We start from the raw sequence: 18,651 nt of genomic DNA on the forward strand, positions 1-18,651 counted from the left end.
GTACAGGGAACTGTAATCCAGAATGCTCTGGGTCTGGGGTTTTATGGGAAGGGGCCTTTCTGTAATTTTTATAACCATATCATAAGCCTACTAATCATTTATGCATTAAATAAATCAATAGGATTGTTTTGCCTCCAATAAGGAAAATAACGTAATTGATTTGCCATTCCCATTGAATGTTTTGTAGTGTTTTAAAGAGCCAGTATTGTCAAGTAAATACAGGACCTTATTCACAATGCTTTGATGCATTGAATTTTAATGACGATTACTGCTTGGTTAAAAAAAAAACAAAACAAAGTTTTCACAATTACATTTTTATGCTGCACTAGAACATTTTCTTCTAACATGAAAAAACATGAATTGTAAATTCCTGCTTGCATACTGAATTGGTTGTAATATTTGATATGTTGGCTACTACTTCCATCCAATTCCAGCAGGACTGCAGAGCTCACATTTGAGTAGCAATTAACAAACAAGTTCTTTAGAATACAGTGGGTTTTTGTATTTAGGAGGCAATAAACAGTGGTCACTGACAGGTTAAAAGTATTAATGTATTAAATAGGAATGTTACTGGCAAGCAATATTTTGGAGGTGCTTGACAAAGAGATTTAACCTTTAAATACTAAATGCAAATTTTTAACCTTTGTTGCAAGTAGAATTTAGTGTGATAAAACTGTGAAACCATAAAATAAAATATTTTACAGGCAAAACCCTAGGAGTTTCTTATCTGTATAGTAGATATGTTTTAATATGTTCAACAGAACTAGAGTTGCACATGCTCCGTTGGTTTAGTCAGACCTCTGGTGAGATGCAATTATGGGGAACAGAAGTTTTCCAAATAGCTGCTGTGCTTTGACCTGCAAATCAAAAACTGATCTGACATTAAGCTGAAGAGACAACGTCCTTTAAATTATCTCAGTCATGCTAATCTTAATGTGTAAATCAAAAATGGTTTAAGCCTTGTTCACACATGCAATAGAAAATGCACTTAGTTAAACCACAGTTATAGTATCATGTGCACATCTACGTGATTGCTTGGTTTGGCCAAAGAAACAATATCATGTAACCTTGGCAGCAGCAGTGTAACTAGATATTACTGGGCCCCGCAACCATGCCCAGATTTGTAGAAAGGCCACCAAGGCCCAGGCCTAGGCCGGCAGGATTTTAGGGGGCGGAATTCTGCCCAACCACACCCACATTGGTTCAGAAACACTGGGGATGAGCAGGAGATATGATAGTTTTATAAATATCCAGTGTGCTCCGGTCCTGATGATGAAAATTTGTGCGAATAAAGGGGAGTCGACAGGGGCGATGAACGGCAGCAGGCCTAGGGATGTCCGCTATGTTAATCCAGCCCTGCCCACAACTAATTATATTTCAGGCCCCCAAAATGCCTGGAGGTTGACATGTTTTACCAATATTTATTGAAATTGTATATGAATTAGGGCCTCATGGGCTTCCTCTGTAGTTACACCCCTGCAAGGCAGTATCCTTCAGTATCTAACTGCTTGGGTTAAACTTAAGCTACAGTGTTCTGTAAATGTTAGTCATGTTTTGTTTTATTTGGACCAATGTTGCAGTATCCTGTGAATATATACCCTGCTGCCTTTCTAAATATAACATTAAAGTGTAGAAATGTTCTAAATACACAATAAAGCAGACATTCATAATAAATAAATGAGCCAATCTATCTGTTCCACACCTTAGCCAGTATGGTTTAACTACACAGATATCAGTGTCATCTGCTTTTCATTCAAGAAAAGATGGTTGTCAGTATATACAAGCATGGGCTCAGATTGTGCACAAGAGGCACATGTATTTGTATATTTTGATACTGTTAGGACCATTTACAAATGCTTTAGGGTTAGGCGACACGGGCAGATTCGGGAAGATTAGTCGCCCCGGTAACAAATCTCCACTTCTTTGGGGTGTCAATCTCCCTGAACTACCTTCCCACCAGCTATATGGAAAATACGGAAAATGAAACGCTGCGAGTGCCATCCTGCTGGCGATTTTTCATTATAGCCAGCGGGAAGGCAGTTCAGGGACATTGTCGCCCCGAAGGAGAGGAGATTAGTCACCGGGGACGACTAATCTCCCTGAATCTGGTCATGTGGCCTTACCCTTATTGAGAAAACGCTCTAAGTTGCATCTGCCGCAATTGTGCCCATTGCATCAAAAAATGCAATTGTTCTTGCCTTTTTCCATACATTGTGTGTAAGTTGTGGTTAACATATTCAGAGTGCACTTGCAACACTTCTTGTGCACAGCATTAAAACAAATCTAGTGTCTTTTTCTCTTGGTGCAGTCCAGTTGAGGCGCATTTGAGCAACATTTAGTAGAAAAGTCAGGACGCATGCAGTAGTGTTTAGCAAAGCAATACAAATGTGCAAGGGTTGATGGAAGTACAGGTATGGGATCCATTATCTGGAAACTCTTAACCAGAAAGTTTGGAATTACTGAGACCATCTCCCATAGACTCCATTATAATTAAATAATTTAAATTTTAAAAAATGATTTCTTTTTTTTCTGTAATAATAAAACCGTACCTTGTACTTGGTCCCAACTAAGATATAATTAAACCTTATTGAAGTCAAAACAATCCTGTTTGGTTTAATTCATGTTTAAATGATATTTTAAGAGGGGCAGATTTATCAAGGGTCGAAGTGAAAATTCTAAGTAAAAAAAAAAAAAAAGCGAATTTCAAGCTATTTTTGTGTTCTTCGACTATCGAAAAGGCCAAAATTCCATTCGAATTTAAAAAAATTTGACTGTTCGAATATCAAAATTTATCATGTACTCTTTTTTTCAAAACTTTGACTTCCACCGTTCACCATCTAAAACCTGCCAAATTGCTTTTTTAGTCTATGGGGAACCTCCTCGAACTAATTTGGAGTCATTTGGTGGCCTTTGAAAAATCAGTTTTTTGGGTCAAATCCTTCGATTCGAATTCGATCGAATGCACTAAAACTTAGATTCAAACAATTTGAATACAGCCTATTCACCCGAAGTTAAAGACTTCGATTTTTTAAATTTAGATTGGTCTTTTATTATTCGAATTTAGAAGTTATGGGAGTTCAAAAAAACTCCCATCACCTCGAAATTCGACCCTTGATAAATCTGCCCCTTAAGGTATGCAGCACCAAATTATAGAATTATAGACCCCCTTATCCGGAAAATCCCAGGCCCTGAGCATTCTGGATGACTGGTCCCATACCTGTACCTTTAAAGAAATGTGTCAATAAATAAAACATTTGCACCTGTTTTAGAGCAACTGCACGAGCAGCTGTTTTAATAAATGATCCTTTATGTTTTCATTTCTAAAACAAACACAACTTTTATACTGTTTCAGATTAGTGTGATTTAATTGGTAATCACTGTTATGAGAGCATTGCTGCACTACCTGCAGTTTCCAAGATATCTTACTAAATTGCCTTAAACATATTTTATGTTATTGGGCATGTAGAATCCATTCCTAAACCCATATTCCCATTCTGTATTTTTCTCCCAAATATTCTTTTATTTTTCTTTTATTTAATGTGTGCTGTATAATTTAAATGAATCTCTTTGAACATGCTATAATTCTTTTCAGATTTTTACAGTTTCTATCCCCATAAAGAAATGAAGGGTGTTTTTAGGAGATCTACCTTAACAGTTGCAGCTCTAGGAAAAAAAACAGCTGTGAGATTTAATGTTCGGTTCTTCGAATGTCCTAAAATGAAATACACAGTTGTCGATTAAAAGCACAGCTGTTCTTTGTGGAAAGAACTCTTGATTTGGCATGTAGATCTATGTGACTGTAAAGCTGAATCTTAACTGCCCAGTATTTAGATTATACTCCTTAGTGTAGTAAAAGGCAGTGGCTGCTCACAGTAACTCATGAGCATATTTCAGGCACCAAAGGATTATACTGTAAGCGCCTTAGGGCAGCAACTCATGGTGCTTTGACTACTCACAGCAGATGTATTACAGCACCAATAATGTGTGCTAACAGCCAGAGATCTTAATGTATAAAGCCACAGTTTAGTATTTATGGAAAAGTCAGCAAAGGCCGATACACATTACCTTTTTAAGCTTTTGTGAATATATATATATAGGGAGAGAGAATGGCCTCCATGTTAACAACTTCTGCTGTGTTTTCTTTGGCTTGAATGTATTTTGGGATATTTGAGATCCCAGATTTGTTTTTGTCAAAAAAAAAGCAGTTGAGAAAACTTCATTAAAAGGTTTTTTAATGAAATCAAACTAAAAATTTGAGGGGTTATTTACTAAAACTCAAATTTATCTCATCTTTTTTTATTAAACCAAGGTCGACCAAATTCACATCCACGATTTTATCTTGTAAATGATCTGGGATTCGGTGCTCTGATATCTGCTAGAATAGGTAGTTCCCAAAGAAGCCTAAATGAAAAGACAATATATAGAGTAGTACGTCTGAAACAGATGGTCTGAGTTTTTTATATAGAACTACTCACATATTGATTGCTTAAGTACGGATATATCTTCTTTGATGTGTTCCTAAAACAAAAAAGGCTTCAAATAGTGTTATATCCCAGGAACTTCAGAGTTGGCCCTGCGGGCCGTTTGCACTTACTGAGAGAAGGGAGAGCCTGGTATATTTGTCAGTTCTATCGTGAAGTCTACCCTTGTCACTGATCTAAAGGATGCGGAGTAGTACAGGCATGCGATCCTTTGCCCACAGGTAACATGCGCTGTCTCCTATTGAAAACGGCTGTTGGATCAGATGATGGCGGCGTCTCTGCACAGAGGTTGGCGTTTGTGCTCATCTAGCGATTAGGACACCTAATCATAGACCATCTGTTTCAGACGTACTACTCTATATATTGTCTTTTCATTTAGGCTTCTTTGGGAACTACCTATTCTAGCAGATATCAGCGCACCGAATCCCAGAACATTTACATTGAACGAAGTGGACAAGTGGATCCACAAAAAACATTGGTGCAGCTAAAGGCAATTAGATTCGTTTTCTGCGCAAAGCTCAACCCCACTCAGTACGATTTTATCTTATTTATTAATTAAATAACTAAAATTTGGTGCGGGAAAAGACTCGATAAAATTGAGTGAAAACTCAAATCATAAAGATTTGAACGCCGAATCGCTCAATTTTTTTGTATTGTTGCCCAGACACCCAAAATTTTTGTATTATTGTACTAAACCCAGTGCAGATCACGATATCTTTAATGGGATACTGTCATGGGAAAAACAATTTTTTTCAAAATGAATCCGTTAATAGAGCTACTCCAGCAGAATTCTGCACTGAAATCCATTTCTCAAAAGAGCAAACAGATTTTTTTTATATTCAATTTTGAAATCTGACATGGGGCTAGACATTTTGTCAATTTCCCGGCTGCCCCAAATCATGTGACTTGTGCCTGCACTTTAGGAGAGAAATGCTTTCTGGCAGGCTGCTGTTTTTCCTTCTCAATGTAACTGAATGTGTCTCAGTGAGACATGGGTTTTTACTATTGAGTGCTGTTCTTAGATCTACCAGGCAGCTGTTATCTTGTGTTAGGGAGCTGTTATCTGGTTACCTTCCTATTGTTCTTTTGTTTGGCTGCTGGGGGGGAAAAGGAGGGGGGTGATATCACTCCAACTTGCAGTACAGCAGTAAAGAGTGATTAAAATTTATCAGAGCACAAGTCACATGACTTGGGGCAGCTAGGAAATTGACAATATGTCTAGCCCCATGTCAGATTTCAAAATTGAATATTAAAAAATCTGTTTGCTCTTTTGAGAAATGGATTTCAGTGCAGAATTCTGCTGGAGCAGCACTATTAACTGATTCATTTTGATTTTTTTTTTCCCCCTGACAGTATCCCTTTTACTTGTAAAAGGGACATCTGCCATTGACTTCTACTTGACCTCTGCAGGTTTGAGAGGGCGGATTTTTGAACTTTAAGCAACTTCAGGGTATAATAAATAACAAAAAATTCTAGTTTTTTTTTCAAGAAATAATTAAAGTTTTTCCCACAAAAAAACCTCAGCCAGAAAAAATCAAGGTTTAGTAAATAACACCCTTAATCTCAACCTTTGATAATTATCCACTTAGGGTCATAGCATTTTGTCACCCCTTGCGTTGTCGCCCTCACAAGATTCAAATATCCATGTGTGGCTTTGCTGTTAATGTTGGGTGAACGTGGTAAGAAGAGGCAAATGAGCGAAATCAGCACTGCAATATCAAGCCTTTTTAAATTCCAGGCTTCCCAGTTCCAGTGTGTTCATTTGCATTAAAACACCTCACTATTATAAATACAGATATTTAACCATGAAGTGTACTAGAAAAATAATAATGATAAAAAATAATATGCAATTAGCATCCATCTATAACTCTGTCTTAGTAGAATCTGTCCAATATTTATTAAAGTCATAGTATAGTGTCACACAACACAATGCATATCAAATGCGAACAGTCCTATGCTGTGTTTATAAACAAGAAACAAACAAAAATATTGTTTGACATAAAGCCTTAGCAGTTCATAAGGTGCAACAATTTTACAAACAACAGGAATCCTATATTTCCCCATGAAGTAGTCTCAAGCTGTTCTGGCAATTGTAGTGGCATCCATCCTAACATGAAGTGGCAGTTGATGCAGTCAATAAATGCAGCATAGACACAGTAGTGCACAAGCTAATTTAAAAGGGTTTAAACAAAATCAGGCTCCTGCTTTCACTCTGACTAACCAGTTGCAAAAATAGAATTACTTTTATTGATTGGTATTTAGGAAGTTAGCTAGCTACATTTTCTGGGGTGAACCCATTAGTTACAAGACTTGTTGCATTCTCTGTATATATCGCAAGCGGTTTAATAAAAATGAGTGCCTGCTGTTACAGTAATAGTACAGTCAATAGAGGGACATACCTCCTTCTGCAATTTGACTTTACAGCAGCAAGTAATGAAAGGCTGATACAGAGAAACATGTATTACTGTGTAGAGACTATTTGGACTCCGCAGACATTTCCTATTTACAATGATGAGTATTGAACATACTACATGATGGACAGATTTTGCATCCAATAATTGTTTAATATAAATAGGTCTATGGAACCCTTTAGATTCCTGGGAAAGGAGGAGCGGTATCAAGGAAAATAGTGATACATTTACCATGTAAGATTTTTAATCAAATACACAGGAAAATTCTAAAGTAAAAATGCAAAGTAATTATTTACTTATTTAACATGCAGGAAGCGCAAATCAATACTTTCAGTGCTATTGTTGGCTTACAAATAAGAGTCTTTTCAGCTGACTAGAGTCCTTTGTCATTATCCACAATGTGACTTTTTACAGGCATTTTTTTTTTTTTGCTGAGGTTGCATTTTAATATGTGATATAAAAAATAAGCATCCCACGAGAATAAATCAAATAGATCTGAGACATGGTTACTTAAACACAGATACTGCTGAGCATCAGCCATTTGTCAAACATATTTCATGCTGGTAATTTGTGCAGTAGCGAGACAGAAGGTATGTAGAACAGTATTTCAGTAGGGCATATACAAATCAAAGTGAACTGAAAACCTATACTCACTCGCTGTTGCTTGTTTAGCAGTGTGCATACACTATTTATCAACATTCGCATTTTTGTGGTTTTAGAGGGTTTTTGTAACCACAAAAAACACATTTTCTCTAAAACCACAAATGCCAAGTAATTTATTGAAACAGCCTCATAAGAAAAGCAGAGACATATACAAATGAATCCTAATACAAAAACCCTGAATCACCCTAATGTTTTGTGCAAATACAAACAACCCCCCACTCCTGAAAACCCTCTAAGGGCAGAGGCACACGCTGCGATTCAGGGAGATTAGTCACCTGGCAACATATCTCCTCTTCTTCGGGCGACTAATCTCCCCGAACTGCCTTCCCGCCAGCTAGATTGTAAATTTCCTGCGGGATGGCACTCACAAGGAAACTTCGGGCAACTTCAGAAAACGAAGCACTTCAAGGGCAATCCCGCCGCTGATATATATTCTAGCTGGAGGGGAGGCAGTTCGAGGAGATTAGTCTCCCTGAAGAAGAGCTTCAAGGAGACTAATTCGGGGAGATTAGACGGGCGACTAATCTTCCCAAATCGCAGCGTGTATCTCTGCCCTAAAAGCTGGAATTAAAGAGAGATTTTACATTTGGAAAAGGACAAATCTTATTAACTTCTACATGACCTCAACAACTTGTACATGGTGACTTTTTGTACTAGTGTTTTTTGTGATTTTTGTTTTGGTGGTTTAAAGTAATTAGTATAATCAACAATTTTTGTAAAATTAAATAATATGATTCAGGGAACCAATTGACATACAAACTTTAGTAAATTGTCCCTTTGTGTCATTTATGATGCCAAAGCTGCCTTATGGAATGTGTGAATGTGTAATATGCAGTCCTTGTCTTCTATACACACTGGAGTTGCCCTGTACATCAACTGGTGCCTGCTAACCAAATTTATAGGGTTGTGTTCTGTGCCCCCATGCATCTGCTAGAGCATTTAGGGGCCAAAAGCATTCAGTCATTAGCTATACAGGTATAGGATCTATTCTACAGAATGCTTTGGATTGGGTTTTTTCCAGATAAGAGATCTTTCCATAGAAGTTAGATAACCAGTGTATTGAATTTAAAGCTCCTTATCCCCAAAGCAAATGGGCATGCTTCCACCAATTCTTGTGCAGAAGAATTGCCTACTTACAATCTCTTTGTTTTCATCAATGTAAACCATTTAATTACTTTCTGCAGGGTCTGTTTACCAATTTGCTTTCCATGATAAAAACTTGGTTGTACTTTATATTGCACAAATAATTTTATTGAATTTATTCTGACCTGAGCACACAGTTTTTAAAAACTGCGCACGCAAGTTTAAAATGTGCACACAAAAGAACTTTTTTTTCTGAACCTCTATTGCAATATGTGGACAAATAGCAACCCCTGTTTCGTTTAAAGGGAGAGGACATGTTTGTAGCCTAAAGGGGTAGTTTACGTTTAAGCCAAATATTAGTATGTTATTGTATGAGACATTCTTAGCAACATTTTTAATTGAACTTTATTTTTTTATAGTTTTTTTTTTTTAAAATGATGTGCCTTTTTCTTCTGCCTCTTTCCAGATTTCATATGGGGGTCACTGACCCCGGCAAAAAAAAAAAAGAAAAAAACTGTTGATCTCTTAGGCTACACTTTTTTTAACTACTTTTTATTACTTGTCTTTCTATTCAGGCTATTCTATACATATCCCAGTCTCATACCCCTGCTGGGTCACTAGGGTAATTTAGACCCTATCAACCAGATAGCTGCTACATAATTCAGAATCCACACATAATAAATTGTTTTAGAATATCACTCCCTGTATTATATTAAAAGTTAATTTAAAGACGTGCAACACTTTTATTGCAGAGGATTTCTTGTCTTTGCATGAATTTTGTGGTTACACCCTCATTGCAGCCCTCAAAATGTTTATTGGTGATCACACCTCTTCTTTTTTACGAACATAATAATATATATATATATATATATACAGTATAACATCCCTGCCATATCTCAAAAGGATTTATGTCAAAATCACGAGTACCATGAAAATCCATACCCCCACAAAAGGTGACTTTTTCAAAATGTTTTTACTCAAAACTGCACAACTTTACATAATAATACTATTTTAATAATACTATTTTACAGGAACTGTTATTTTCCTAATATGAATTTCTATCACATTCACCATCACCCAGCGAAGCATAAAGATGTAATCCAATTATATTGTAAAGTATAATATAAATATATATATATATATATATATATATATATATATATATATATATATATATATATATATATATATATATATATATATATATAGTTGTGTGTGTATTACTTTGCTTTATAGTTGGATAACAGCTCATGTTTTTGTTGAGTGGACAAGCTGTTTACCATTTGAACTCCCCAGCAGTTCAAGCAGTGAATAACATTAATTACATGGTGTAGACAATTTCCATTTTTACTGTGGGTGGTGAGAAATGAGTGCATTTTCCCTGCAGACTGTCAATTCAAGGGTGTGAAGGAACAGATTTTTGAGCTATTGGAGAATTAGACACTTTGTTCATCGTCTCTGTGACTAGCAGTGACAAGCAAATTACACTGGAACAGCGGTGTTAATGATAACCTGTCGCATCCTGCACCCAACAGCCGGATACCAGCATAAGCATATTTACATCAAAGTCGTACACAGTAAGAAAGGTTTTAGATACTGTCCTAAATAAATCATACATTTTCAACCGTTTCATCTAATACATAATCACAGATAAAAGGTTAGTCTTTAAGACTAACAATAATGTTACATCACTTCTTATGTTGATTTCCCCGATTTCATATTTCCCTACTTTCTGTTTGACATAACGTGAACCTGTTTCTCCTCTACAGTTGTTTGGCTTGCATTGAAAGGGCATGATCTATTAAACCAGCAGGCTGTGGAATGCTAAAGGGAGTTAACTCTACTAGAGAGAATAAAGCTGATTTCCATGATGTATGACCGATTAGACTGTAGATTATTGTATAACATAGCCATAGATTGTCAAATTGCACTGGTCAGATTTATAATTGCTAGCCCATACATTTATCTTCTGTGTGTGCATAAATTTACTGGTGAATGTTGATTGTAATGCACACTCTTGGAACATGGTTGGAAGGTAAACAGAGGATATTGAATGTATCTTAAATGTTAATGGTAAAGGGACAGAATAGAAAGTCTGTTTTGAACACTAATCTGCTTTTATGAAAGTTGTGCCTTAGTTGAGTCAGTATAGCACCTCCCATTCACACATATATAACAGTATACAGAAAAGGCTTGTTTTTTCACTGTGACAAGCAAATTACACTGGAATGTGCTCTGTGTCGTGTTTCTCATGTGTTAATGACTTTTAAAGGGGAACTAAGCCCCCGGGCAATTTTAAATTTATCGTGCTAGTGCACATTAATTCCTCTCCAATCATGTCACCTTCACTACCCCAATATTAGCATATGCCCATAGCAACTGAAGTATTGTTGGCAGACAGCATGTTTCACAACATCACTTGGATTCACAATTGTATGGCAGTGAATGGCTAGCAGCAGCAAGCACACTGGAAGCCGTAGCCCAGCTCAAAAAAATACCTATAGAGCCTGCCTCATAGTCTGCTAGCTTGCTGTTTGGTCATTTCATCGGCAACGTGAGGTTTTTTCACTGGCAGTTTAGGGAGGTTGCTCGCGGTCCGCATGTCTATTTTATGTCTTGCTTCTACAACCCGCTAGAAGCAGGTTTCCTCTTTTTAGCAGTCTCCTCTTTTTAGGTTCATTATCAAAGCTTTTACTCTGAAGCTCTTAATTATTTCATATCGTTAAATAAGTTCAGGTGAACATTTTCACATAGGCCATGTGTTACCTGTAAAGGTTTAAAATGCTGGGGAATTTCCTTTCACTCAGTATTGGATAAGTGTCTAACCTTTTACTGATGTTTAGTTGATTTAGACTTCTCACTAGCAGATATGTGTAGAGCATAGGTGATCAGACTGTGCAGTGTAACGTTTGTTCAGTGCCTCTCTTGAAAAGTAAATCAACTTATTTACAATTTAATACATTATTGTATTGATCACCCTACAAAAGTTCAGGGCCTGTCTAAGAGGCAACCTCACAAAACTCTCTATCATCCTAGGCTCTAATGTTTAGATCAGCCCCACAGTCTGGAAAATTCTGGTTTGGATGTTTGGTTGTTAAACAGGAAAAATATATTTATATGAAACCTTTATAGGCTATCTGAGTTGGATATTTTCCAGGCTTTTAGGATAAGTAGGTTGAGTCCCGGAGGTTACCTGCCTGTCAAAAAGACCTAGTTTTCTTGAATGGTTGAAAAAATTGAAAAGTCTATTTTCAAAGATGTCTTGTTATAGTTGAATTGTGACTATATATTAGCGTTGTTATTGTTTTTTTTATTTAAAATAAAAGGTTTTTCTGTTTATAACCACTGTAATTTACTATATCATTCATGTGTTTGAGCAGGAGCTCCAGGCACTTTGCACAAAATACACTTCTAATATGCTCGGGTTTGTGAGTAAATATTTTATGGAGTTTTGGGCTGGCTAAATTGGCCTGGTTTTTGAGGGATGAGGAAAGAATATCAGGCTATAATGGACAAACAGAAAACACCTCTCTCTGTAAAGTATAAAATAGAATGCAGGGTTAATCCCTATATGTGAATGCTAAAAACACTGGTAGATGTAATGAAGGCCCTCAAGGTTATAGATAGCAGTATTAAAATCGGTACAGATTAGAAGCACTCTCACTCCATTGTTCATTTTCAGCTATTAGTTTTGTAATGCTTCCTTAATAACACTTTCCTGTCATTGTATAAGCTCATGTTAACCAGTGCGCTCAGTGTACCACATAATGACTGGTATCCAGTCAAGCAAGCACTAGTACAGTCAATAATCATATTAGCAGTGGGGGATAGCCTTCCACCTTTGTGGGCGGTTAGATACAGGCTTAAAGTATGCAGCTTCCCTGCACATTTAAGGTTCTTGAGTTATACTATCGGTGCTTGCCCTGTTTTTATTCTATAAAATATCATCCTACTTCAGTTGTGATTCCATGGTGTAACATGCTTTCTTCCATACTTAAATGTTATGGACATTCAGCGCACAGCTAAATTTGAATTAAGGATTAAGAATACAACTTTGTCTGGGCCATTAAATTAACCAGCCTTCAGTTACTTTCTTGATTCTCAGAAGATTTAGTGACTATAAAACTCCATGTAGACATGATCTGCATCACCTGTTTATATCAGAAGTCATGTGGCATTACGCACATTGCACTAGGTAGCATTGCTTTTATCTCCTCCACTTACTTAGAAACCTGTGATTTTATCCATTTAAAGGTCATTGATCCTACTGTGACATTTTCTGTATCCACAGATTATTTGGAGCTTCATGTAGCCAAGCAGATTTGCAATTGCATGAATTGTGGTTCTCTCATTCAACCACAGTATATATATCTATCTATATATCTATCTATCTATATCTATCTATATCTATCTATCTATCTATCTATCTATCTATCTATCTATATATATATATATATATATATATATAATCTGCAATTATTGAATAAAGCTGTATTTGAACTGTGACATTCTGCACAAGTAATGATTTTTTTTTACGTTTCAATTGTAAGAGTGTTTTCTTCTTTGCATTTCAAATATTAAATATTTCCTGACTATGAATGGGAGATAAAAACAGACACATGTTCAGTTTCTATTTACAGCCATTATTTTTCTTTCTTTCCAGCTGGACAGTTGAGCCAGTCAGCCCACTTAGCTCTGCAGCTGCCGTACAACGTTCTGGGGTTAGGCCGTAGTGCTAACTTTCTCGATCATCTGTATGTGGGAATTCCTCGTCCTCCTGCAGAAAAGGTTAGAACAAATGTTGTTCATTCAGCAAAATCAATAGTTCACATCCAGTCTGTAGGTTGATGCCTTTCAGTGCTTTTGCAAGACGAATCCTCCTTTCTTGGAGATGTAAGTTAGTGTTGGATAAATATGGTTAAAATTTCAGCTCTTCTTCGAATAGTCGAAATATTTGATGAATTTCAGTTTCAATTCCCTTTCATTTATCTTAGTATGTTTTTGCCTTAAAGGACTTAAAAAATTCTATGTTTTTTAACTATTAACACACTTGATCAATTTTCCCTGTCCTCACCCCAGCTGTATCTGTTCTGCTCCACTGCAGTGATCATTAAGCAGCAACATGCTTTAGTGGGGATACAATAAGTAACGGAATTTATTCCTCAGTAATCCACCAATTGACTTGAATAGTCAGAATCTTCAACAGAAACATGGAGTAGCCATCTCCACAGCAGTATCATATAGCATAAGGAACTGTGGAGAGTCTTCAAAACTGTGATAAATTTCATTTTTATTGATGCACTACATGTTTCGGACCCAACTGGTCCTTCCTCTGGTGCATGTAGGGATACTTCTGGTCAGAGACACCAGCCTTGGACACAACAACCCAGGCTAGCTGGAACATACATCAGACACAGTTTTACCAAACTTTTGGACTATTTTACAGTCAGGTTAAAGTGGTTTTGTGGTGGTTTTGTAAACTTACTTTTGAGACAGGGGCCCAGGGAATGTGCATTAAAACTAGCACTTCCATTATACTTAAATATACTATTACTTAGCCTTTAGAGTGCTTCCACACCCCTATTTTGTACAAAGTGGTTGGGGAGGGACTGTCCAGGGGTGTAGTAGTAGTGTCAGTATACCTGCCCCCCCCCCCCCACCGGTGTAATCAAACTTAGAATTGCTTCATTTTCCTGTTTTCCCTGTTAAGAAAAAGAAATAACAAAAACATACTTTTTGCCTATTGTTTTAACTATGGAAAAAAATGTTTTTTTGTTATTTCTTGAGCTAAACAGGGAATTAAAGCCACTTCATGTGTGGTACTTGCAAGGTAAACAACTACCACGGGGGGGTTATCTGTGCACTGGTAACCTATCTACCTTACAAGGACCAAACATGGAGTATCTTCAGTTTCCTTGGTTGCCCATTTAGCTCAAGAAATAATAAAAATCATGTTTTATTCATGATTAAAACATGTTTTTTTCATGATTAGGCAAAAAGTATGTTCAACACAAGCCCTATTCATTGAACTAATGTTGAACAAGGTGATATCCTGTCCCTTTGTAAATTCCATACCTTTCTATTTCTGTCGATTTGCTGTGGCTATTCTGGGTAACGTAAAAAATGGTAGGTGGGATGATTATAGTCTGGACCAGTGCTGTCCAACTTCTGTGGTACCAAGGGCCAGAATTTTTATGGACTACTACAAGGTGGAGGGCCGATAATGGAAGTCAGTGTTAGCCACTCCCTGCTTTTACACCACACCCACTTTCAATCACACCCAGGTCATCAGAAGACCACGCCCATATTAATTGTGGTAGCATACCAAAAAAACAAATGGTTGATGCTCACTGCAGGGATATCATTTATCACTCATATGTGAAAAAAGTTGTCATATTAACATATACCCCTAAATCCATATGCCTTATCCTCCCCTGTGAAAAACACAGTATCCCCCCCAGCACATGATTAAACACCTTAGGGGCCCCTAAAAACAATTTTCAAATGCTAACAAACCCCTACCAGGCTTATGTTCCACAGGCAGAGCAGGGCACACCGAAAGAGCATAGGGCAGGCAGAGTATGGCACACGCAGGGAGCATAGGGCTGGCAGAGTATGGCACACCCAAGGAGAATAGGGCAGGCATAGTATGGCACACACAGGGAGCATAGGGCAGGCAGAGTAGGGCATACACAGGGAGCATAGTGTAGGCAGAATATAGCATAAACAGAGAGTATAGGACAGGCAGAGTATGGCACACACAGGGAGCATAGGGCAGGCAGAGTATGGGCACACACAGGGAGCATAGGGCAGGCAGAGTATGGCACACACAGGGAGCATAGGGCAGGCAGAGTATGACATACACAGGGAGCATAGGGCAGGCAGAGTATGGCACACACAGGGAGCATAGGGCAGGCAGAGTATGGCACACACAGGGAACATAGGACAGGCAGAGTATGGCACACACAGGGAACATAGGACAGGCAGAGTATGGCACACACAGGGAACATAGGACAGGCAGAGTATGGCACACACAGGGAGCATATGGCAGGCAGAGAATGGCACACACAGGGGGCATAGGGCAGGCAGAGTATGGCACACACGGAGTATAGGGCAGGCAGAGTATGACACACACAGGGAACATAGGACAGGCAGAGTATGGCACACACAGGGAACATAGGGCAGGCAGAGTATGGAACACACAGGGAGCATAGGGCAGGCAGAGTATGGCATACACAGGGAGCATAGGGCAGGCAGAGTATGGCACACACAGGGAGCATAGGGCAGGCAGAGTATTGGCACACACAGGGAACATAGGACAGGCAGAGTATGGCACACACAGGGAGCATAGGGCAGGCAGAGTATGGCACACACAGGGAGCATAGGGCAGGCAGAGTATGGCACACACAGGGGGCATAGGGCAGGCAGAGTATGGCACACACGGAGTATAGGGTTAAACACCTTAGGGGCCCCTAAAAACAATTTTCAAATGCTAACAAACCCCTACCAGGCTTATGTTCCACAGGCAGAGCAGGGCACACCGAAAGAGCATAGGGCAGGCAGAGTATGGCACACACAGGGAGCATAGGGCTGGCAGAGTATGGCACACCCAAGGAGAATAGGGCAGGCATAGTATGGCACACACAGGGAGCATAGGGCAGGCAGAGTATGGCACACACAGGGAGCATAGGGCAGGCAGAGTATGACATACACAGGGAGCATAGGGCAGGCAGAGTATGGCATACACAGGGAGCATAGGGCAGGCAGAGTATGGCACACACAGGGAACATAGGACAGGCAGAGTATGGCACACACAGGGAGCATAGGGCAGGCAGAGTATGGGCACACACAGGGAACATAGGACAGGCAGAGTATGGCACACACAGGGAACATAGGACAGGCAGAGTATGGCACACACAGGGAACATAGGACAGGCAGAGTATGGCACACACAGGGAGCATAGGGCAGGCAGAGTATGGCACACACAGGGAGCATAGGGCAGGCAGAATATGGCACACACAGGGGGCATAGGGCAGGCAGAGTATGGCACACACGGAGTATAGGGTTAAACACCTTAGGGGCCCCTAAAAACAATTTTCAAATGCTAACCAACCCCTACCAGGCTTATGTTCCACAGGCAGAGCAGGGCACACCGAAAGAGCATAGGGCAGGCAGAGTATGGCACACACAGGGAGCATAGGGCTGGCAGAGTATGGCACACCCAAGGAGAATAGGGCAGGCATAGTATGGCACACACAGGGAGCATAGGGCAGGCAGAGTATGGCACACACAGGGAGCATAGGGCAGGCAGAGTATGACATACACAGGGAGCATAGGGCAGGCAGAGTATGGCATACACAGGGAGCATAGGGCAGGCAGAGTATGGCACACACAGGGAACATAGGACAGGCAGAGTATGGCACACACAGGGAACATAGGACAGGCAGAGTATGGCACACACAGGGAACATAGGACAGGCAGAGTATGGCACACACAGGGAACATAGGACAGGCAGAGTATGGCACACATAGGGAGCATAGGGCAGGCAGAGTATGGCACACACAGGGAACATAGGACAGGCAGAGTATGGCACACACAGAGAGCATAGGGCAGGCAGAGTATGGCACACACAGGGAGCATATGGCAGGCAGAGTATGGGCACACACAGGGAACATAGGACAGGCAGAGTATGGCACACACAGGGAGCATAGGGCAGGCAGAGTATGGCACACACAGGGGGCATAGGGCAGGCAGAGTATGGCACACACGGAGTATAGGGTTAAACACCTTAGGGGCCCCTAAAAACAATTTTCAAATGCTTACAAACCCCTACCAGGCTTATGTTCCACAGGCAGAGCAGGGCACACCGAAAGAGCATAGGGCAGGCAGAGTATGGCACACACAGGGAGCATAAGGCTGGCAGAGTATGGCACACCCAAGGAGAATAGGGCAGGCATAGTATGGCACACACAGGGAACATAGGGCAGGCAGAGTATGGGCACACACAGGGAGCATAGGGCAGGCAGAGTATGACATACACAGGGAGCATAGGGCAGGCAGAGTATGGCATACACAGGGAGCATAGGGCAGGCAGAGTATGGCACACACAGGGAGCATAGGGCAGGCAGAGTATGGCATACACAGGGAGCATAGGGCAGGCAGAGTATGGCACACAAAGGGAACATAGGACAGGCAGAGTATGGAACACACAGGGAACATAGGACAGGCAGAGTATGGTACACACAGGGAACATAGGACAGGCAGAGTATGGCACACACAGGGAGCATAGGGCAGGCAGAGTATGGCACACACAGGGAACATAGGACAGGCAGAGTATGGCACACAGGGAGCATAGGGCAGGCAGAGTATGGCACACACAGGGGGCATAGGGCAGGCAGAGTATGGCACACACGGAGTATAGGGTTAAACACCTTAGGGGCCCCTAAAAACAATTTTCAAATGCTAACAAACCCCTACCAGGCTTATGTTCCACAGGCAGAGCAGGGCACACCAAAAGAGCATAGGGCAGGCAGAGTATGGCACACACAGGGAGCATAGGGCTGGCAGAGTATGGCACACCCAAGGAGAATAGGGCAGGCATAGTATGGCACACACAGGGAGCATAGGGCAGGCAGAGTAGGGCACACACAGGGAGCATAGGGCAGGCAGAGTATGGGCACACACAGGGAGCATAGGGCAGGCAGAGTATGGGCACACACAGGGAGCATAGGGCAGACAAAGTATGACACACACAGGGAGCATAGGGCAGGTAGAGTATGGCGCGCACACACAGGGAGCATAGGGAAGCCAAAAGAGAGCAGACCGGGAAACCTATCCTGAGCACTCTGATAGATGTACTACATACAGTGCTGTTGTCCCGTTAGTATTTTGTATATGGTGTGAACAGATGAACTATGTTGGCAGTTTCAGTAGAGGTGTTACAAGTGTGAACAATGTGAGTAGAGGATTAAATGTGTGCAGGAATTTAAATTTGTGCAGGAATTTATAGTCTG

At 40.0% G+C, this 18,651-nt stretch overlaps 1 protein-coding gene across 1 annotated transcript in view; it reads left to right on the forward strand.

The window, feature by feature from the left end:
* Positions 1-18,651, forward strand: part of itfg1.L (integrin alpha FG-GAP repeat containing 1 L homeolog) — a 122,229-nt gene that overhangs the window by 88,028 nt on the left and 15,550 nt on the right. The window contains 1 exon segment of the mRNA XM_041590232.1: positions 13,302-13,426. Within this exon segment, the coding sequence (XP_041446166.1) occupies positions 13,302-13,426 (125 nt within the window).

Source organism: Xenopus laevis, chromosome 4L, assembly GCF_017654675.1.
Source record: "Xenopus laevis strain J_2021 chromosome 4L, Xenopus_laevis_v10.1, whole genome shotgun sequence".
Taxonomy (NCBI): Eukaryota; Metazoa; Chordata; class Amphibia; order Anura; family Pipidae; genus Xenopus; species Xenopus laevis.